This window comes from Dunckerocampus dactyliophorus, chromosome 10, assembly GCF_027744805.1.
Source record: "Dunckerocampus dactyliophorus isolate RoL2022-P2 chromosome 10, RoL_Ddac_1.1, whole genome shotgun sequence".
Classification (NCBI taxonomy): Eukaryota; Metazoa; Chordata; class Actinopteri; order Syngnathiformes; family Syngnathidae; genus Dunckerocampus; species Dunckerocampus dactyliophorus.
The window spans coordinates 14,011,482-14,034,631 of record NC_072828.1 but is presented as its reverse complement, the minus strand read 5'-3'; the positions used below and the strand labels follow the sequence as shown (position 1 = coordinate 14,034,631).

Here is a 23,150-nt window from a genome sequence, read left to right as displayed (position 1 = left end):
CAGTTCTGATGAAGTGAAGCGAGGCAAAGGTAGTTAACACCTACAAGTACCTCGGACTGTGGCTGGACAATAAGTTGGACTGGTCAAACAGCACAGACCACCTGTACAGGAAGATTCAGAGCAGACTGTACATCTGCTGTCGCCAGTGTCGCTTTACACTATCGTCCGCTGGGGATGCAGCACCTCCAAGGAGGACTCCTCCTTCAGCCTGTATAAGGAGATGGGGGTAAGATGGGGGCACTTGAAGCTGAACAGTCAATGCTAAAACATCCCTGACAATGTGTGTATATATACATACAGTACATACTGTATACTGTATATACATACAGTATATATGTATGTGTGTGTAAACACGTGTAAACACACACATACATATATACTACTAAAAAAAAAAGTTAGGGATATGCACAATTTTTTGTTAGAGAACAGCAAGTTGTGCGCATGTTGGCATGTGCATTCAAAATTAAAGTAGCCTGAAAAGTCACTCATTTAAAGCAAAAAATGTATAAACATTTATTTATACACAGATATTTTTTGGCATTAATACCAGGAGTGTGATTTTTTTTAAAATTTGAAAATCTAGGAAAAAATTGTATGTGTAAAAAAACATTAAAACATTTTTACAGTGATTTTTGGGAAGCTGACATTTTCTGTCATTAGGGTCAAATGCGTGAGTGAATTATAAGGACCTCTTAAGGGTTAACACGTCAAGTGTGTTTTTCTCTTAGTGCATTTTTATGTGATGTGTGATAATGACAGAAGAACCAGAACTGACCTTATTGCAAGGTAGGAAAGTGGTACAAATCTTTGTGCCTAAAAGAGGGAAAAATTAGTGATTCATTCCTAGGAGGTGTTCATGATATCACAGCTGCAGTGTTGTTATGCAGACAGTCAAGGTCTCCTGAGCTGCTTGGTGGTCTTATAATTCCAGGAGATCCAGCCAAAGCTCCTTCTTGGACATCATAAATCACAAGGATTCTTAAAAAAAAAAAAAAGAATACCGTTATCTACATAATTACCCACAGCCTTGTACACCAGTGATAAATCTTTGCTGAAAGTTTTGTTTGTACAAACTGTCAACCAGAATGTGGAAACCTTCAAGACTTCCAACACTAAAAACTAAAGCAGCGTATCTATTACAGTAACTTCAAGACATCCTTACAAAATTTAAATTCGAATATACTGATTTAAATCAAACTAATATGTCGAGAACTTTATTATGAGTTGTTGAATGAGTTGCATGAACTTTAAAATTCATTTAAATACATTTTCAACATTTATTAGTTTAAAAAAAATTAAGCTGAAGAAACTTGATAAAATTACTTGGCTAACTTAATTTTCCATCTAGATTGAATTTCTGAGGCCTCAGTATATCACCCACGATGGAAAAAGTTTGGACACCTCTGGTTTAAGTGTTAATCACTGTGCTGACGTCTTGCATGATGTTCTGAAATATCAAGTGACATCATGCACAAAATGGTTGTATTATATTATTCCAATTGCAATCATTTATGTCAAGATACATTTTAAATTAAATGTTCAATGCAGTGAGGAACACTGTCATTTTTGTTTTAAAAAAATGAGTATCTTCTGGCAAATATCACTTATCTTCATTCAACACCACAAAAAAAAAAGCTAAAATAAAAGCAGACATAATTGCACAAATACAAATGTATTAAAGATTCAAGGTTTTGGACCACTGCACTGTACTGTACTACTGCATTTGTACAAAGGCTTCCACAAAAAACAAATCCCTTTGTGCTAATCAATGCCTTCTAATCTCTGCAGCTAAGTAAAGTAAAACACCCCAGGTCACAATTTCAAGAAATATGATAGTTGAATGAGTTGGTAAGTAAGATGTAGAGATCTGACCTTTGCCCTTGGCCATCTCCGCCATCTTGGGTCACATTTCCTGTAAAAATCTATACACTTGGTGCAGACAAGCGACAAGGCGCATGTACAGTGCACCACAGTTCACCACTCGTTCGTTTCAAATGGTTCGCCAAAAGAAATAATGCAAATCCAATGACTCCCTTCCAGGTACCCAAAAATATGAACAAAAATACATTTGATAGAGAAAACCAAGTTTTACATGCAGAAAACAATGCTAAATAATTAGAAATAATGGATGGATAGAACTTATTGTCGATTCGGATTTCCTGTACATCCGGGCGCAATTTAATTTAACAGTATTTCTCATCTTCTTTATCAAATTGTTGGCAACCACAAATTTCTTTTGGCCCCATGGCAGGTTGTTTCGGAGTCACGTGAAGGGTGATTTGTCTGGGCACTCAGTTTCACTGAACGATACAGTGCAGGGCAGATGGACTCGTTTGTTACATGCAATACTGTACGAAAACTGTGGCAAAATCTTGGCCATTTATTTAAAACCGAATTATATGAAAACTGGAGCGTACAAAAACTGAGGCGTGACTGGAATTATTTTACCACAGCTATCTGTCACATATTCCGTAAAATCAAAATGAGAGCGGTGATGAGGAGCAAGTACTGTTCTAACTTTTGACCTCAGCTACCTCTCTCACCTTGGGGTCACGTATCCTGGAAAATCTGTAGGGTTCTTGCTTTAAAAGAACACAACACAAAATTGGTGCATCAGCACAAAAATCTGACATTAACAGAGTGTAACCTATGAAAAAAATGAGGACCTCAGCTGCCTTTTTGCCACCCAAACGACATACCCTTCAAATCAGTAGGGTTAAATAGGCATAAACTGCAACACAATGTAAATACAGTACACAAAAAAAAAAAGAGTGTAACCAGAAAAGGAGTGTACTGATCTGACCTTTAGCCTCAGCTATATTGGTTGACTTATGTTCTCTCATCAATAGGAATGATGCAGGAGCAAATATCGGTGAATGTTCGACAAACTGAACATTTAACATGAGCAGAAATGACAGGAAACATACCTAACCTCTGGCACTGAAAGTAATACAACCAATAGGGTTCTTGAAATGTGCAAACCTATCTTAAACCTCTTCTTCCTCCACAATGAAGAGACAGCCTTGCACTGCACTGCATATCCACACGACACATTCAAGTATCATATGAAACATTTTATTGATATTCATAAAATGCAGAGGAGGACAGTGGGGAAAAGCAACATGAATTCCATTTGTCACTATGTCATTTTAGGATAAAAAGCACCAACACCACACACACACGTAACACACATTTCCATCACAAGCAGAGGCTTTGCTGTTATTGCACCTCATTATCATCAAAGCTGACCCTACAAGGAGGACCACCACACGTCTGCTCAGCACTGTGTGAGAGAATGACCTCATGGAGCTTTCTAGAACTCAAGGGCTGGATGGATGTGTCAGTGAGAACGCAAGTGCCCAAATGGCACTGTTCCCACCCCTACAGAAAACTTCAAGCAAGTTCCTGAGTTATGACCTCTGACCGCAAGGTTCCCCCAAACTTCAGTCAGTGTTAATGAGTACTGTGCATCTTTGAAAGCAGTATACATTTACTTTCCACTGACACACAGCAATTACTGTCTAGATAGCTGGCAACACAGCTCAGTTTTCACTGTGAGCTGAAAACTGTATCCAAAGTGCACACATTTTGTGCAATATTGTCATCTAATTTTTCACTAAATGAACCGCAGCTCGCCAGAACTAGCAGCACTCATGCAAGCCTAAATTTCAACAAGCAGCGGGCTGCAAATGGCCCCACGGCTGCACTTTGGACACACCTGATTTAGACAATAATGACATGAAGCAGTGTGTGTGTGTGTGAGACAGATCTTGGGGGTGTACAGTGGATCCCCGCATATTCATATTTTATAAACCCAAATTTCTACCTCACTCACGTTGCAAACTAAAACAAGAACACACAATGAAACTGTACCAAAATGACAATGTGGGCAACGAAATTGATGCTTACACTCTAATGTACATGCAAAACAATACTATTTTACGCTCATTTCCACCCACAAGACATGCTAGGGAGACCAAGGGCACACCAACAGGAAGTTACCCAGCATTACCCATTGTCTTGCATGTATAATGTGTGTAAGCATTTATTTCAATACCCGCATAGTGTGTGATGCAGTTACAGTGGTGTGAAAAAGTGTTGGCCCCCTTCCTGATTTCTTTTTTTGCACGCTTGTCACACTTAAATGTTTCAGATCATCAAAAATTTAAATATTAGTCAACGACAACACAACTGAGCACAAAATGCAATTTTTAAACAAAACTTTTTATTATTAAGGGAGAAAAAAAAAAAAACTTGCCTCAGTTAAGGTCAGTGTTCATGACTCCACCATAACAAAGACCCTGGGCAAAAACGGAAGCATTTTGTGATCAGTTGTGTTGTCATTGACTAATATTTAAATTCGTTTGATGATCTGAAACATTTAAGTGTGACAAACACGCAAAAAAAAAAAAAAAGAAATCAGGAAGGGGGGCAAACACTTATTCACACCACATTGTGTGTTATACATGTTCTGTTACTTTTTCACCGCGAGGGAGGGAGGTGTTTGGTTTCATGACCTCCTGTTGGTTTGTGTTAGTGTCAAAATAGACATTGTTATGGGCATCTCAATTACTGGTGTTTTTTTTCGCCTTTTGCCGGTGGACTGAGAATCTTTTGTATTTGATCATTATGTTGGAATTCATTTTTCCCTCAAAGAACCTCAGCTCCCCAGTGCCGGCAGCACTCACGCAAGGTGACTCATTCAGTGCATAGTAAATGTATACTGTTATGCAAGCTGTTCACTGACCACTCTATTCTGTAAGTATAGCCAAGTTTACTTTCTATAGGATTGTCCTTTGAGAAGATATATTGTAATGAAATTCTTTCTGAAATGTGATGTTACTTTATAAATATTGCTGCTCTCACATGTCATTTTACAATAGAGTGCTTTGCTTCTCGTGGGAAATTACTTCACAACTGAATTGGATTGTATTCGACTTCCGAGGGTGCACAGGTCTTAAGCTACCGCGATGCACTTTTTAAAATTGAAATCACATAGAATTATATAAAAAGAGGTAAGCTACAAAAGTGTCGGGAAGTTGTGATAAAAATGCGGTTCTCACTTGCGCATACACCACAGCTGCCATCCAGAAAGCTGCCCGCATTGAAGGTTACTGACAGGAAGAAAACACTACGGCACAACAGCAGAAGACTTAGCTGCCATTTTTCCTTGTTTTAAGTGATGGAGAGCACCGAATTTCTACAAAGAGAACAGGAATTAGTAAGACAAATTCAACGGAAAAATGAAAAGAAGTGATGGAAACAACATCAATGATTAAAAAAACAAAACAAAAAAAAAAGTCAGTCCTGGTTTAAACAGACTACAACCGTGTCTTCAAAACACAGTTGTGTTCAAATAACAGTTACACACGCACAGGCTCACACACACAAGTTTGACATTTAGTGCGGCTCTTGCAATACAAACAATATATGAGAAAAAAAAAAACACAAGGAGGGTGCCTCATCTGTAAAACTCAAAGCTTTGTTTGCACCATTGAAAACAGAAGCACCATTTTTTCCTGCAGAATCCTTGTAAAAGAAAAATGACAGGAAAACATCCAAGTGGTGTTCTCCGCCACAGCACCTCATGTGTGTGCATCACAGGATGACGCCATGCTTGTTGTTAAGGTCATGTGGTGGCATAAAAGACAGAGTGTGGGAGTCACAATGCAGCACCTAAAGGTTTTTTCCCCCCATATATATTCAGACAGTATATATAATATTAACATATTAAATATAGCTTTTGTGTTGGCGCTGGAGAGAAAGCCTTTGTACAAAACAGTGTGTTTTCACTCACAAGTTTTTATCCAAGTGTTAAAACAGGAGAACTTAAAGGCCAAAAAAAGGGTTGCTTTACAAAATGTCCCTGTGTACAGCACAACGTTGTCTCACTTCTTTTGTATTTTTTTTTACTGTAAGAATAAATAAAAACCAGGCACAGTTCAATTTAGCACCATTGTTTTCCAACAGTGAGTGACACACTATTGCATTCTACAACGTCAACACATTTCAGGATTGCAAAGGACAATGAAAAGGCAAATGGGGGACATAAATATATAAATCTAACACAACTGTACAGTCAAGAGAATCACATTCACAGTACAAACACAAAAAGGACAAAAGCAAAACAAGAGGAGGTGTGAAGTAGTCCAGTAGTTCGTGATTAATGGTTTAAAAAAAATACAAAATAAAAAAATCAATGATTTCCCAGTGTGAGGATGTGTATGTGTGTGTCAGTGTGCAGAGTTTATCTGCATTTTAGAGTCCTAAAACATGCTCTTAGCACCCAGCAGCACAAATAAATAAACCTTTAGCTTAAGAAGAGGTTAAAAACGTCCTGCTTTGAGAAGGTTACCGTCGCACTTAGAAAAATTGACAACAGGACTAATAAATACAAAAAAGAAGCGCCTGTCATTATTATTATTATTATTGTTAACTACCTGGATTCAGCTTCACTTAACTTGACAGCATCATATCACCTGGCAGAGAGAATGAACACAGAGCACCATGTGAGAGTATTTTACCGTTCATGTATTTAACTCAAACTTCTTTTTAGGGTGAAATAAACACTGATTTATTGGAAGTAAACGCTCTTTTACACGGTAAATATGTCTGATTACCTAACAACAGTAACGCTTTCTGATATGTTACATCTCATGTTAATGATAGGACGGTAACTGGTTTGATCCAGCTAGCAAATTATAGCTCTGTGAGCTCAGAACAGTTGGATAGCAACTGTTTTTTGCACCAATTGTTTTTGAATGAAAAGATGGGTGGGACCTAATTGTTAAGTAAAAATATGTAACTGGTGTACACAAGCAGCCAGTTCTTTTATGCTACAAAAGGAAACTATATGTTGTTATCCAGTGTGAACGCAGACCTAAATCATTTCCTCATCTTGTTCATCGTTCAGATGCTTGGAATAATAACAAGAAAACACACACACCTCAAAAAGGAACAGCTGCATGATCTGTCAGAGGAGCAGAACTCAATGAACGGGTCAAACAGGAAGTTGCACCTCCACGACAGAAAGTTGTGTGCTTGTTGCATTCATCATTTTCACATGATCAGAATTTTAAAAAAAGAAGCTTGCACCGAGCTGCTAAATGTTAAACATCGTTGATTATCAATGAATGTTATGATGAAAATGATGTATTAAAAAATATAAACACTTTTTAATCCAAAACATGACCGGTTCATTTGAATTCCGCTCATGGTGATCAAAGCAGTGTGCGTGTATGTCCTAGTACAGAAGCCGGTCTTGGAGGCGGTCCGGTAGTGCAGACGTCATTAAAGCACCAGTGAGTGAGGAGCAGAGTGCCTTGGTCCACACCTGGACATTTGCATAGTTTCTTTCATGTTGAGGTAGTCTTCAGCAATTACCTGAAACATTCACAAAAAAAGACATGGTTTGTGATTTTGAAACAACATACACCCGAATAGTAAAACACCCCCTTTTCACTACACACCTTTACTTGGCTATTGATCATTTCTAACAGTCTAAACCCGGTAGGAGATTTGGTATCTTGTCAACCGAGTCGATACAATACAGGCGACAAACCACTGCTTGGTGCTCATTGGTCGAGCGGAGTCATCATAGTAACATTTGAGGATACATGACATTGACAAAAATAAACATGCCAACATTAGCTCAACACGTGCCTTAGCTCTGGGTGCTACAGTGTTATACATTAGTCCACATTCGCCACTTTGCTGTAGTGATCCATTTCTTGGAGGACCCAGTCTCTTCTCAAATAAAATGTGTGTTTTATAATGCTTTCAAAAGCTGTAATTTGTCCACCTTTTTTCTATATACATGGCAGCTCCAAAGAATAGAGGGACTAAGTCAGTCAAGGGGGACTAAGTGTAAGTCAGTCTGTCAATTTTCCACCTCCGGAGATAGTACTAGTATCTAAAGGTATTCTCCAATTCACTCCCACTCAGTTGTGCTGACAGCAATTGTTGCTGACAGACAAGCATTTTATACATCACAGCAAACGTTGGTGCCGCCGCTGATGTCATCAAGCATCTAATTATCTGATTTCTTCTTTTCAGCTCTGATGCGCCAATTTAGCAGGATCTCTGTGAAAGAGACTCTCGTTATCCTCAATTGTTGTTGTTTTTGCAAGTTGTCTTCTTAATGTTTGCTGGAGTCACACTAGATGTCAGAGCAGTTTCCTGCAACCAAACAAGTACAGCTAAGTCGAGCTAGGACTGTGCAGTGGAAAAGGGGCAAAACATCCTCACACCCTAACAAATCTTTATACTTTTATTCTAAAAATCAAGAAGGGTCTTACCTTGTTCGCTTTGAACAACGAACTCCCTACATGTCTCTCTCTCTCTCTCTCTCTCTCTCTCTCTCTCCTCTGATTTCCTGCTACACCCCCCTCCCCCTCCCCACCAAAACCTATCTTGGTCGGGAGCCGGGGAGTGAAGAGGAGGTGGTGTAGGTGCCATGCATGCCCTGAGTCCTTCGCATGCTGCTGCCGCCACCACCCGAGTTACTGGCAGGTGGCAGTGGCAGGCGGGGGGAGTAGTGCACTGCGAATAGACGAGATGAAGGGGAGTGAGGGGAGGAGGCAGGAGCAGAGAGAGCTGCAGAGGAGGATGGGATGGAAGAGGAGATGGTGAGAGTGAGGGACGAATGCGCCCTCTGGTGATGGAGAGAGGAGTGGGAGAGACGAGAGGAGTGGAGGGAGTCAGATCGAGAGGATGGTGGGACGTCTGTGTGCGAGGGGGCGCTGTGCAGGGGTGGAGGTGGGGGCAGCGAGAGTGTGGGAGGAGAGGGGCTGTGCAGCACCGACTGTGTGCGGCTATGCTGGGCCTGCGACATGGAGGATGGGGGGAGAGGTGTGGATGCGGACGGCAGGCGCGTAGAGGTGGGTTGGGGGATGTTGTGTTGGGAGGAGGAGAGACTGAGCAGAGAGGTGAGGCCTCCTGAGGTGGGCAGTGACGCCCCAAACTGATGGGAGGACACCGAAGGAACCGCGTGATGAAAGATACCTGCAAGTCATACAGTAGAGATGTGGGGGGGCCGGGTGGGTGGGGTGGGGATGGGGGCAGTGGAGACCAGGGCAAGAGGGGGAGGAAGCAGATAAAAGTAGCAAAGAGGTAGAAGAGGAGAAGGGGGGGACAAAGAGAAAAGCGAGGCCTGAGCAAGGTTGTGCATAGCGCCAAGCAAGCACACAGAAAGCAAACAGAGTCAAACCACTGTGCCTTTACAAAAGAAACTGATCTGCTTTAATGTAAACACATTCATTGAGTGTGGCTTGCAAGTGAAATGACTCTGATAAACTACCACAAAAACAAACACCCACAGAAAATAGCCAACATAATATCACATTTACAGATGTTGACTGATAGTTTTCTGGATTCTGTTCAGAAGCAGCTTTTTCTAAGGGTGTTTGCAACTGCACAGCCAGTGGAAGCAAGGCAGCACAGACAGCCAGTCGCAGCAGTTTGGACCTCCACTTACCTCACTGTTAGCAAGCCCCCGTCTTTCATAAGAAACCCGGCTAACACTATTTCCTCACTCTGACTGTTAAGCAAACCCTGAGATTGGGCCAAGAAATGACATGTACTCACCTCCAGCTGCTCCCCCTGCCAGTCCAGCGCTAGAGAAACTCCCCACGCCAGAGTGTCCGTTGACCAGTCGTGCATTGCCGCCTGCAGTGGAGCTTCCTGTCTGGGCACCGAACAGCGACTGTAGGACCGAGGTCCCTCCCAGTGGGAACTGAGAGCCCAAATACTGACCCACAGAGGTTCCTGTTGAGGAAACCGAGACAGGGCTGGTCCCAACTTTCCCACTAAGAATGCCCCCTCCACTGCTGACAGCAGCAGATATGAAAAGGTTCTGACTGGAGTGGCTGCTGCTCGCCTTGAGCTCCCAATCGCGAGGGGCCTTCTGCTTCTGTAGAACCTGGCGCTGCTCAGAAATGCTACCCCCCTGGGTTCCTCCGCTAGCACCACTGCGGGTAGCAGTCTCTTGACTCAGGAAAGGGTTGGGGTAGTTGGATAACTCTCCATCACTGCCCTTCCTGGGCTGCTGATGGTGTTGTTTGTAATCAGAGTCCGAGTCCCGGTTTGATCCACCCATTCCAAATGGAGATCCTCCTTGTCTAAGGTCGGAATTGGGCTGCTTGGGGTCAGAAATAGGTGAAAAGGTTGACTTCCATTTGCTTGTAGAGGACAAGGAGGAGGAGGTCTCACTGCCTGTGCTGTTACCACTGCTGCTTCCACACTTCCTGCCTAAGGGACAGAAATAGCCATTAGTAAGCAGAACATGGTGGAGGAAAACTTATTTAATTATAATTAATTATTTAGCATTTTTATTACCTCTTTCACTGTCCCCCATTCTATTGTGTCCATCTCTGCTTTCCAAGGATATTGTAGCAATTTTTCTTTCGATTCTAGAAGGCAAACCACAGAAAACTTCAGCATTGCATGAAGGATGCACCTCTCTCCAATGTTTTGCTGTTTATTTCATACACTTTATGCATAAAATTGTTACCACTGCAGTTGTGGTTGTTACCTCGGTTAGTTGTTAGTATAGATGTTGTGGCCTTTTTTTTTATTCAGTGTGCACATATAATTATTTGTATGTATGACCTAAAATATGTTGACGTTATGCTATTTTTGCTTACTTTGCACCAGAATTTGGGTCCCAGACCAGTTGAGAACCCCAAGATGAAATTGTCAAATATCACCTGGTTATTCACGCAATAACTCTTAGTAAAAAGAGAAGTAGTGACTTGACTTCTACTGGTTTCATTACCGTGAGCTGGAGCTGTCTGCAGGGTATCCTGAGTCCTCATCATCTGAGCTGGGGGCGGAGGAGTAACGACCTGTACCGTTCATCTCCAGGGGGCGTTCTCTCTTAAGGACTGGAGGTTGGTCCATGTCAGGCCCGGCAGGGCTGCGGCTTGATTGCTCTGGCGAGGAGATGGCAGAGATCTCCAGAGGCTGGTTTATGTTGTTCACCTGAACAAAAATCACAAAAGTTGATGATATGAGTTAGGTGTCAAATGTCTTTCATTGAACTGCAACACAACTGCTGTCCTTTGGTGCCTCACCATGGAATTGATGTTGAGTGGTGATCCAGAGGAGTGATTGTTAGCACTAATCCCAGGGAACGACCTCCTCTTAGGGGAGCCGCTGGCTGTGACGGCCCCCGTGGAGCCGCGCTTCCGCCTCCCCCGCTTGCGTCCCTCTTGAGAAGCAAGGCCGTGAGCGGAGTGTGACGACGACAAGTGCGTCGGTGTGTAAATGTGCTGCGTGCCGGGGGACTGGTGGTTGTGGTTGCCGTGGTATCCCTGCCTGCCTGAGCTGCCGGTGTGATGGTGGAGGCGTGAACCTCCGACCACGCTGCCTCCGCTGCCTGATGACGAGGAAGAAGAGGTGGAGGAGGAGGAAGAGAAGAATATTCTCCTCCGCAAGTCATTGTCCTGCAGTTCTGTTTCAGAGTCTGCTTCTTGGTGTTCCTGGCCATCTTCTGGAAGTATCCTCGGAGGTCCGTCTGCATAATGAAGAACCCCTCCGGTGTTGAGTGGGGGGCTCTGGATCGGACCTCCTCTGCTCTGTGGTCCTATCAGAGGCGTGTTTGCGTGTGGAGGCGATGAAGAAGCACCATTATGTTCCTCTGGGTGTGGACCTCCATTCATGAGGCATGAGCTAGATGAATATCCTACATAATATATAATATTTATAATAATAACAAAAAGGTACAAATTTCAACGTGAAACGCATTACAAATAACTAAGTGGTGTACAGGCATTACTTACCATTGATTTGACTGCCCTGAGACACAGGACTGGGAGTATTTCTCTGGAATGATAAGCAAAAAGAACATATTGTGACACATAATAAATAGTTAAACGTTTCATAGGAATTCAAATGCTCACCAGCCTCTCAGCCCGACTGGGCAGCACCACACTGGCCAGTGGAATGCTGACTGGAAGTTTGCTTGGGTGGACAGTGCTCAGAGGAATACTTATTGGAAGGCTTTTGATGCTGCTTTCTCCCTGAACAGATGGACTCTTCTCCTTTCCACCCTGAATGGAAAATGCCTAGTTAAAAACAGAAATCAAGTAATTTAGTAGAATAATAAAAATGCAAACAGTAATAATAATAATAATAATAATAATAATAATAATAATACATTTACCCTCTCAGTGCTCCTTTGTGTGTCAGACGCATTAGGGGATGAGCTGCTCTGCTTGGCTCCAAGAGGGGAGTTAAAGCCACCCATTTCCATCCTGACATGTTGATACAGTTAACAGTTCAATCAATGCAACTGAGCAGCTTTTAGCAGTTACAGACCTGTGTGTGGGCAGCCCGGGGCCTCTCAGATGGCCAGAGGCCGTGGGCTCCTGGTTCAAATGCCTGCGCAAGGCAATTTTGGCAGGCGAGAAGCGTGTGTAATCAGGAAGAGTGTGGGAGATCTGCTGCCTCTGCCGAGCTTCAGGTGTGGCAGGCACGATCTCGTGGTCGGGTGAGATGGGCAGATAGCGTGACAGAAGCTCCGTCTTGGTATTCGGCCGCTCAAATGAGGGCGAACTGGTGCCGTTGATGGGTCGTTCTGGGCTTATGCCGTTCAGAGCTGGGGTGGAGGATAGGCCAAACTTGGAAGTGTCCATGTCTGTGGAGGAGCGGGGATCTGGGTTCTTTCTATAAGGGGAATCATCACGAGGGCTGTAGGATTTGAGCTGAAGTAGCTCCTGCTGCCTTTGACTTTTCTCGAGCTCTACAATGCTGATCTACAGACACCAGAGGGAGCCATTACACCATGAAACAATAGTCTCAATGCAATATTGTGCTGTGAGAAAGTCCTCTCTATACCTGCAACTCCAAGCAGTGCCTCTGCTTCTCAGAGATCTGTCTCCGCAGAGCCTGCTTCTCCTTCAAGAGACTCTCAAGACACAAAGAGCCCCAGTCTAGCTTCAGTTCCTCACATCGAGACTTCAGCTAGAACCAAAAAATGTTTTTAAATGCAAAATTTGGAAAGGTGAAGCTATGTAACAGCAACATCAGGCAGCAGGCCTTAATGGCTCACCAATAGCAGGCTGTGATCTTTCAGTAAAGCCATGTCTCTCTCGAGCTGTTTCGTCTGCTCTTTCAGCTGATGGTTGTGGGCTGATATCTCCTTCTGAGCCTGCAGCAGGTCCTCCACAGTGAGAGCTTTCACTCCCAGCTAATACACACACATCATATCATGTTTAAAGACCATGCACAACACCATTCTTGATGACTGCACTGTGATCCTGCATGGGAGTTTGTGTCAATTTAGCATGAAAACAAAACACTCAGCAGTTTTGCCTTTGCTGCAGTATTAAAGGTTCCTTATTTTACAAAATTTATGTTTTTTTAATGATGTTTAGAGTAATATGTGAGCTTAGAGCTTTATGAAAAAACATGACAAAAATCTATCATCTCCCTCACTTGTTTGAGAGAAAAAGAGTGCTCATACAGTTGTTTTTGAAGTTCCGGGTTTTCATTACGTCAAGAAGGAAAAACCTGCTTCCCTGTGTATATATTTATACACACCATTTCATAGAGGACTGCTTTGCTTTAAAAAAAAAATAAAAAAATAAAAATAAAAAGGCTTTGCTACACATCTTAAAATAAAGCTGGAGCTCTGCCAACTATTGTCAGTCAGCTACAGACGTGGGAGTTGTACTGTAAGTTTGATCATTTAGCTGTTTTTCTTCAGGGGCTAACCTAGCATGATGTTGCTGTTATAATGTGACTGTAATGATAGCACTGTAGCTTACTTAGCTAGATTAGTGTTGCGTTTGTGTCCTCCTTTCTACTTTTTAAAGGAAAACTGCAATTTTTGGGGGGAATTTTGCCCATCATCCACAATCCTTATGTGAGACATGAACACACGTCTTTCCTTTTTCTGTGACTTCTAAAGAGAGAAAAACAGCTAGCACAAGGCAGCTAACAATGCACGTAATGGGAAGCACCTAGAGCACATGTGTCAAACTCGTGTCATGGAGGGCCGAGACACTGCAGGTTTTCTCTCCAACCAGTTTCTTCAGCAGGTGGTTTTAGTGATGAACTCCTTCCCTCAAACTGAAGGTGTTGATCATTAAAATCACCTGCTTTTGTGACTGGCTGGAAAGAAAACTTGCAGTGTCTCTGCCCTCCATGGCACGAGTTTGACACCCTTGACCTACAGTATTCCACCTATAAAGCACTCAAAAAAAACTTCTTAAAATGCCAACAATGTTCTATTTACATAATGTGACCTGCATATTAACCAAGCAACAGTGACATTGTTATTCTAGGAGCTAACACTGATTAACTACTTTTCTGGCGTAGTGACACAGCACCTCGCTCACAATGCCTCAGGCCACTCCCGAGAGGTAAGCTACTGGAGCTGCTGTTGCATCGTCTGTGAGCAATGGTCCCACTAATTTTTCAAGTGTCTGAGCATACATACCAACGACCTGAGCATTCCTTGGACCTCTGTGAGCACCATCAGACGTGCACATCTGTAGTAGTACACCTGTCCAAAACCTGAGAACTTGAGGTAGCCAACTTCCATTCTGTGGTATTTTGTATATGAGTAGGTTCAAAAGAACGGCAAGGCGTATTTCACAATGTAGCTTTGTTTATTGTCAACCTCAGACAAAGCAAGCCATATAAGTATCTCATCCAATGAATGATCTGAATCTTGTAGGAAACTCCTAGTTTATAATTTCATTTCCCATTTTTTTCTTATTTACTATTTTATTTTGTTAATTATGTATACTTTAATTTCCTTTCTGTTTTGCAACAGCCTGTTGTGGCACTGTTTTATCTGGGAAATTTACTTGAGATTTACTAAATTGATGCCATATTTGTGGTATATTACTTTTGTCTAAATAAAAACATGTAATTAAAAAATGTCAATGGAAAAAAACAACCATCCTCCCATCTCTTCGGCAGCACTCGGAAAAACTCGGCGTCCCCCCACGCCATGCAGCTTTTCAACACAACAGAGGGGGAGGGGTAAAAACACACACAGGACTGGACTTTTTACCTAATTATGTACCGGTATGTCTTCCAGTCCACCTTAAAAGAATCGCTTTGGCTTGGTGTGATGTGGTAATGGCCTTTCGTTTCGCCATAACACGGTTTAGCAAGCAGACTCCAGCTCTCTTAATTCCACAGCTACATTAGCTATACGCTAACCTGGAAACGTACATGCGCTTTTAAAGAATTGACTGACTGCGCCGGTAAAAGTAAAGCTTATCATTGGCTGGACAGTGTTCGTCATTGTGTTATATGTGTTGTCGCCTGTCACTCACGGAGTTGCATTGCAAAATGGTACTGAATAAATTATGCATTTATTTAATTTACAATTCATGTTGGACGTTATTTCATGCTCTGCAAAAATTTGCTGTGTGCTGAGCATGATTGCACAGGCGCATAGCTTCGAGGGAACATTGAGTGTGAGTTTGGAAAAGTTAGTGCTAGTTTATAAATCATGCCTCACATGTGAGGTGAGCTGAAGAGTTGGTCAACTCTTGAGATTCCACACGCTACCAACTAAACATCCAGACAGACTGAAGCAGTGGATACTGGCTTTCAACTTAGACCCGACAACATCTATGAGTCAAGTCTATCCATGTTAACATATATGTGCCTCTTACTACATGGTCACAGCATATATATATAAAACGTTGAAGAGTTTTTAGAGGCGTTTTAGGTGGAATAGGTGAATTCCATTACATTGCATTATTAGCTGCCTCGTGCTAGCGGTTTTTCAATATTGAGAACGCACAGAAAAAAGGAAGGCATGTGTATTCATGTCTCACATAAGGACTGTGGATGATGGGCAAAATCAAAAAAACAAAAACAGTGCAGTTTTGATGCATGTGATATGTTGGACAAGTGCAGAATTACAGTGCGTATGTAAAATTGCCACACACGATCGGAAACAGGCGGGGACAACCACAGAACTTTGAAGCTACACACACCAAGCGAAGGATTTCTAAAAGCACTTAACTGTCTAAATTCCAGCATCAACATTTTGGGCAATGCACTTCCAATACACAATTGTGGGATGTCTGCGACTTATAAAATTGGTGAAAAATAGTACAATATGGGACTTTAAAATTGGCTTCTCACCTCATCAAGTTTTGTCTGAAAGAGACCTTTGATTTTATCCTTGTGAGCCTGGCAAATGGAATGAAGCTGTTCTGCCTGTCCAGACAAATCCCTGTGTTTTTGCTGAAAGACAAAAACCAGAATACAAGCAGTAAGATTGATGTAAAAAAAAAAAAAAAAAATCATAATCATTCAAGAGCAAAATAATGGAACCATATTTCAAATGACCTTCTCCTGCTCTAAAAGCTGCTGTAGGTTGGAGCGGTACTGAGGAGTCTTCATGTAGGCCATAAACTGGAGGTACTGAACTTTGATGTTATCTGTCAAGAGACGGGGTGACATAGAGTGAACAGGTTCTGATTCATTCATCATCCACAGCCACCCCTTGTGGGCTCACCTAGCAGGTTTTGCAGGCCAGGAGGAGTTGGGCTCAGCAGCAGTTGATTGGTTGGATAGTGCTGAACTTTGGGAGGTAGTTGGTAAAAGGGGCTCCGTGGTTGTAGGTATGCATCTGCACACACAAAAAGCAAAGAGTTTCAAAGCCACACACACACACACACAAACACATATACTGACACACACAATTCTTTTTCAGTAATATGATGATCTATGCAAAAACGATAAATGGTCCATTGTGTGTCCGCTGACCCTGAGGGGGTGCTGCAGAAAGGGTCTTGGCATGCAGCAAATCCAACGCGCTCTGGTTCTTCTTGTTTTTGTCAACAGCCGGTGCCGCCTTCTTGGGTCGACCTCTCTTCTTGTTGTTGCTGTTGTTCAGCTTGCGACCTTTGGACAGGAGCTTTGCTCGACGAGGTTTGGCGGCGGGCTTAACCACGGCCACCAAAGGGGGCTGCTCTTCCTCCCCACCGGAGTCCTGCTGTGGACACACAGATTTGTTCAAACACATGTAACACAACTGTTACACTATGAAGTAACTGCTATTACAGTAGGTCCTACCTTGTTTTGTTCTTTCGTTTTCGTGGGCGTGGTGCTATTGCTTTTACTGTCCTTTGTATCTTTCTGCTGACGTCGCCTAGCTGCCTCTTGCTCTTCCTAAATTTAAAATGAAATGTTGCAAAAAGATGTTAAGTTTGATTTTGACAAATGCCAAAAATTATAGCAGTTTATTTAATACAAGGAAAACCAGGACTTACCCTGAGTTTAGGATTTTTGAGACTAGCAAAGTAGTTTTCAAGCTGAAAAGAAAATATGATTAATATAAAAAGAAGCTTTTAAAAGGATATTGTATACAGGTGTTTTTATTTAAAGGAGTGCTTACTATGGTGCGGTCTATGGTATGCAAGTAGTAGGAAACTGGCTTTCCAGTCCAGGACACAGAACCCCTCAGTGGAGAGAGCTCTACCACACGCATTATTGTGCCTATATCTGCACAGAGACGCAAAGGAACGTCAAGGCTGCAGACCACTGGTTGGTTTATACATAAGACGAAAATCTGGCACCACTTACCACTCAAGTTTCTGCTGTTTATTCGAAAATTCAATGGTGCAAATGGTTTGGAGGATACAATTTTTCCACCTGAAAACAATACAGATCAATTTAAATGCTGTGCAGTGCAACGTGGACAGTAACGTGAAGGTATGTTTTTTTTCCCTATTGTATATGTAGTGACCGCAAATACACTGACCTTCCTTCATGTTAGCAAAACGTTCCTTCAGCTGGTGATCCACCTCGGGCCCAAAGGCAAAGTTATTCACAAAAATAATACTGGAAGACAAAGGAAGATTTTAGCACTATTTTAAAAAACTAGTCATGCAAACATGATAATGCATAAGAAAGAGTGCTAACCTTGTGTTGGCGATTCGTTCTTTCCATTCTTCAGAGAGAAAATCCCCTCTCTCCAGCTGAAAATGAAGGACAAGAAAAATGCTGAGTGTTTTTGGAACCCCTACTATTGACACTGTGCTCATTGTTAGACTTACTGTGTATTCTCCGTGTTTCTTCCCATACCATTTCATCCACTTTTTAAACTCCTTGTCCATGGTCTGAAAGAAAGAGCACCAACATTAGTAAACTAAACAGATGCATGGCCATAGATGACCATAGTGTATCCCACCAACACCAGGCATCGTCTAAATGTTTATATATTTTGTATAACAAATAACATTTGTGCAATAAATCAATAAAGTTCCAATACCTCTGCATAGGTTGCTGGAATGTCTGCCTTCTCCACGCCGTAGTAGTGTTTACAGTTGGTCGCTGCGGCAACCTGCAGCACCACCTGACCCACGCCTGCAGAAAGGAAACACTTGAAAACTTAGGCTATGTCCATGAATATTTTCAAAAACACACACTTCCCCCCACTTCTCCCACTCTGGTGTAAAAAAAAAATCTCCATCCACATGATTATAGTTTTAAAAAATGTCTGTCCGCGTGATAACACATTCACTGGCTGTCATGCACATATGGTGCCAATCAGAAGCCTGAAAAAGCAACTAGCTCTCTTGGTCGCACATGAGCTCGCCTCTGTTCATCAATGTAGTGAGATTAGTATGTATAATGACATGTATATCATCTTAATGCTCGCTTATACAAAGCCCAGGAAACAACTAACGTTTTTTTTAAAAGCCTGTGCGTGTACGCAAATGTGCGTCCACCGCTGCACACCTGTAAGTCAATAACTTTGTGTTCTGTTAAATGAGGTTTAAAAACATGAGATCATGTTCACACATTACAAATGACACAATCCAACAACATCAGTTTTACCCGTCCGTCCACACACGGACGCCTGCGCACACAGACCAAAGTTTTTGAAAATCTCCACTCTAGCCAGAGTTTTTCAAAAGCTAAATTTTTAAGGACAAAAACATATGTTTGCATGTGGAAAAGAGTCCAAAATGCACAGCAAAATATGCATTTTTAAAATATGTGTATTGGTGTAGACATGGCCTTAGTACTGCTTCATCCATAGGACATTTGAACATATCACTGAACTTACCGCTGCCAAGGTCAACAAAAGTGTCGTCCTCCATCATCTCCATCTCATCGATGATCTGAGCCACCAGGTCGAATGAGGTCTCCCCATACACCTCCGGGGAGAAGGGCTCGTAGTTGTTCAGCTTCTCCGGGTCGGTCACAGAGTGGTTGTACACCTGCTGGAGGATGTGTCTCAACAGCCCGTTGGAAGGTCGCTTGTTCAGCTTCATGGGCTGGGTGGTCCCTTTCCACTTTAAAATGGGATTATACAGTATATTTATACTCATCGGCTTAGCTCATATTACAACCAAAACTTTCTAAACTACAGTTAACTACAGTATTTCAAAAAAGTAGAAAACAGCAGAAATTGTTGAGGATAATTGTAAAATATGACAAGTGATACTTCCAAGAGCACTATTACCATTATTTATTATATATTATTGGTTTTAGTGACTGATGCTGTGATTTTCACTGCAAATAAACATGCAAGCATGTACTTACCAGCTGGTGAATGCTGTCAATCGCCCGGTTGTATTTGTCACACAGTCTCTGCATACTCTCAAAACTATTACAATTAAAAAACACAGCAGTATTAGTGAAATTATATTGAAATCCTTCATCATGTGCTTTTTTCCTGGTTATTATATGACACTTATTCCAAAAGAAAGATCAGTCTCAACTAGGGATGCTGCGATCAGGGTTTTATGCTGCCGATACCGATCATCCATGAGTGAAATCGGCCGATGCCGATCACATAGATTAAGTGTAATTTTTTTTAATTTGCTATATTAGGGGTCACCAACGTTTTTTCTTGTGAGAGCTACTTTTACAAAATGAAAATGGCCAAGAGCTACTCATTTTTGCAACATTTATTTTCATAGCTTATTTCAAACCAAACAAACCAAATATGCTTGTTTTACCAGAACATTAACAAAATGCTGGTATCCACAACTCACATTTTGTATTTCAGAATGCTTTTCTTTCTAGTGTTGTCACATTTACTGAAAACCTGAATGGAAAAACAGGCTTGGGCCCCTCATGTGGTCATGGGGGGGCTATCTGGTGCACGTGGGTACCACGCTGGTGACCCCTGAGCTATATGATATGAAAGGGGAACCATAAAATCAACTTCATTTAGACAAAACATATTTGACTTACTTTTTTAAAAATCACTGGTACAACTTAGAGGATCCGGCGCCTTCTTTAAGGAGAATTTGGATGCAAGATCACCTTGAAGGCGCTCCAGCACGATCCCCAGGCAGTCCAACGAATACAACCACTTTTCGGGCTATCCGCCTTAGACCTCCGACTGCCACGCACACACGGGCGCTACATTAGGCGCCACCCGACCGATGATCACATCGCGAGCCTCGATAACTCATCACACCCTGCCAAGTGCTCGCCCACCAAATGCCACACCAAACTAAAGCTTTTTAGCGCGTCATCCCGGCGAGACATTTCACGTGGCATGTTTTGCAGGGTGCAAGACTTATATCACTCTCACGGCGACAGGTAGGTCCCACACGACAGCCATGCTTGTTTTGGCTTTGTGAAGGGAAAGTGGGCGAGAGACGGTCGCTATAGGCTGGATGCTGCATTGCGGGCGGAGCTGATCGGTGGATGTGATTGGCGTTACAAAGCAAGTATCGGCATATGCCGATACTGTGCTTTTTCACGGAAATCAGCCGATACTGATCAGTGGCCGATTGATTAAAGCATCCCTAGTTTCAACAGATTCCAACTAAACTTACTTTTACACTTGTGAAAGGTAAAATGTGACTTACAAATGCCACTACACTTAATACATATTTTATGATGGAGACAAGTTTGACGCTGGAACAGATTATTTTCATTGACATTATTTCCATTGAGAGGAAAAATTGCTTCAAAATCTTAATAGAAGGTCGAGCAGTGTCCAAAAATGGGGTTCAATTGAACTAGAACAGTCATTTACTTTGGTAAGATGACAAATATCTTATATTCTACATCATGTTTACAAACTTCTTTCACTAATAATAACCTAATGATAATAATAATAATAATAATAATAATAATAATAATAATAATAATCCTAATAAAAATAACTATCACTGTCATTCTGACACCCACCTCTTGGTGTCATAGTCGATGAGCACATAATTTTCCATTGCCAGTTTGAGGTCTGGAATCTCCTCGCACACCCACCTACAAAAGACACACACACGCACACACACACACAATAATGTACCTGACAAAGTCACATGACAATAAAAAAAGAGAAGGGTGTTGAGTCAGAGTCCAGAGGCGTCGCTTACCGAATGGTCTCGATGATTTCATGAGCAGCATCATGGTGTTTATCCTGGCAAGAGAAAGAGGTGATGAACTTACTAGAACTTAACATTATGACAGGAAGCAAGACAGAGGATTAAATACAGTCATTAAAAAAAAACATAGGCTAATGTCACTCAAGACGATTACACATATGTATACACCTCTTAACGGCGTCATGTCTGTATCACGTAATTACTCATAAAGCACAGCTGACTGTGAGGGACTTAACAGGAAATGACTTCATTCCTACTCTGGTGCGTTTGTTTTTTCCTGGTCATTGCTCATGGATGCTGCTTTTCAAGTCCAACGCAAATAAAGTGTGACAAACTAAAGACTCACTCTGGTGATGCCACTACAGAAGGGTACCCGTAATGGCAAAGAGAAGAAATAAAATACCAACCACAGAACAGGAAATGAGTCTTATTGCAGCACAGTGTAGCAACGAGAACATTACACATGTACCGCAACGCAATCGCTCCACTTTAGTTACGGTATATATGATAACCACGTCCACAAATCAACAGCAAGACAAATTCCACAGCTTGCTTGCTCACTCGGACACATAATAAAGATGTGTCATGTAAATAATGTGACAACTCTGCCGTAATATAGGGGAAACACTTCAAAAATAAAGGAATGTCCACGCATGACCTTCACCGCGTTCAAAGGTAATATTGAGTACACCTTTTATTGTTTGTCTTATTAATAACATCAAAGGTATAGAAGGTATAGTTCCGATTTTTTGACATGAAGTTGTATGACATCCCCATCAGCAGTGTAGTTCACCAACAGCGACTCACTCCCCACAAAACAATATGCGTTCAAAAAAACAAATACATTTACAAACAAAAATGCCTACTTGAAAAAAATCAGACCTCACAAAATCACTTGGCGTTATATTTGTCTCCAACCATATACCTGCGCAATGTCGCCTCTCCATTCTTGTGTATGTAACGAAGGCGCTCGCATCTACTTCCGCGACGGAAGTGCCGCGGCCATCTTGTTTATATGTGCATTCTACAGCAGAAGACGACACAAGCATCTTCATCAGGTACACAAGAATGGAGCGGCGACAGTGCGCAGGGATTCGGCGGGAGACAAATATAACACTGAGCGATTTCTGAGGTCTGATTTTTTCGAGTAGGCATTTTTGTGATGCAAATGTATTACTCTTTTGAACGCATATTGTTGGGTTTTACGTGATGTCACATCCAGTTGTTGTCAGTCACTCAAAAGACATGCAGGGCAAACAAGCAGATTTCGTAACTAGATGTCATGTAATATCTAAGCAAAAATACCGCACACATGCGTTATTCTCGCATGTGGAAATCGTTCAAATATGTATTTCGGAAAACGCTACTACAAAGATAGTCCATCATATAGGGAAAAAAATTCAGGAAACAAACCAAAGAGACGCGTAGGCCAGCGAGCTGAGTGGAGCTGAGTAAACATGCTTTAGTTTGCAGTGAGCAACAAGAAGCACAATTCATACTAAAATCAAAGTTAAAACATTGTTGGTACTCAAAAATGTGAAATGCAGACACCTGGAAGAATGTCCAGTGATGCTCCACGGAGGGCTTGGAAGTGTGGCTTGCTAGCGATCAGCCCGGAAATAGCGAGTAAAGTCTGCTTGAAAACCGGCTGAGGAGCTCGCACTTTGCCCAACAGTGCAGCGAAACAATGAAGGACATATACAACAATATGCAAACTGATTTGGTGCGAGACTGCAAATAATTTCAACAACATGCACTGTTATTCGCTTTAATCTCCAAAATACTGCACAAGCATACTTAAGGTGAAGGTGAAGGTGA

The 23,150-nt window shown here is 41.9% G+C and overlaps 1 protein-coding gene across 3 annotated transcripts in view; it reads right to left on the bottom strand.

Annotated features, from left to right (window-relative positions):
• Window positions 1–1,688: 1,688 nt before the first annotated feature.
• Window positions 1,689–23,150, bottom strand: part of dot1l (DOT1-like histone H3K79 methyltransferase) — a 31,618-nt gene continuing 10,156 nt past the window's right edge. The window contains exons 2-29 of one of the 3 annotated variants that reach the window (XM_054790044.1): window positions 21,324–21,367; window positions 21,139–21,213; window positions 19,531–19,594; window positions 19,052–19,280; window positions 18,251–18,345; window positions 18,036–18,098; window positions 17,902–17,957; window positions 17,741–17,820; window positions 17,563–17,631; window positions 17,375–17,481; window positions 17,250–17,291; window positions 17,053–17,148; window positions 16,744–16,969; window positions 16,493–16,606; window positions 16,324–16,415; window positions 16,117–16,218; window positions 13,052–13,189; window positions 12,838–12,963; window positions 12,319–12,755; window positions 12,164–12,254; window positions 11,901–12,065; window positions 11,781–11,823; window positions 11,073–11,683; window positions 10,775–10,980; window positions 10,336–10,409; window positions 9,586–10,248; window positions 8,298–9,003; window positions 1,689–7,383 (exon numbers count right to left, since the gene is read on the bottom strand). In XM_054790044.1, coding sequence (XP_054646019.1) covers window positions 8,408–9,003; window positions 9,586–10,248; window positions 10,336–10,409; window positions 10,775–10,980; window positions 11,073–11,683; window positions 11,781–11,823; window positions 11,901–12,065; window positions 12,164–12,254; window positions 12,319–12,755; window positions 12,838–12,963; window positions 13,052–13,189; window positions 16,117–16,218; window positions 16,324–16,415; window positions 16,493–16,606; window positions 16,744–16,969; window positions 17,053–17,148; window positions 17,250–17,291; window positions 17,375–17,481; window positions 17,563–17,631; window positions 17,741–17,820; window positions 17,902–17,957; window positions 18,036–18,098; window positions 18,251–18,345; window positions 19,052–19,280; window positions 19,531–19,594; window positions 21,139–21,213; window positions 21,324–21,367 — 4,704 coding nt within the window. In that variant the 3' untranslated portion in view covers window positions 1,689–7,383; window positions 8,298–8,407. Of the gene's footprint in view, window positions 7,384–8,297; window positions 9,004–9,585; window positions 10,249–10,335; window positions 10,410–10,774; window positions 10,981–11,072; window positions 11,684–11,780; window positions 11,824–11,900; window positions 12,066–12,163; window positions 12,255–12,318; window positions 12,756–12,837; window positions 12,964–13,051; window positions 13,190–16,116; window positions 16,219–16,323; window positions 16,416–16,492; window positions 16,607–16,743; window positions 16,973–17,052; window positions 17,149–17,249; window positions 17,292–17,374; window positions 17,482–17,562; window positions 17,632–17,740; window positions 17,821–17,901; window positions 17,958–18,035; window positions 18,099–18,250; window positions 18,346–19,051; window positions 19,281–19,530; window positions 19,595–21,138; window positions 21,214–21,323; window positions 21,368–23,150 lie in introns of all 3 variants that reach the window. The other 2 variants (XM_054790043.1, XM_054790046.1) reach the window with 2 other exon arrangements.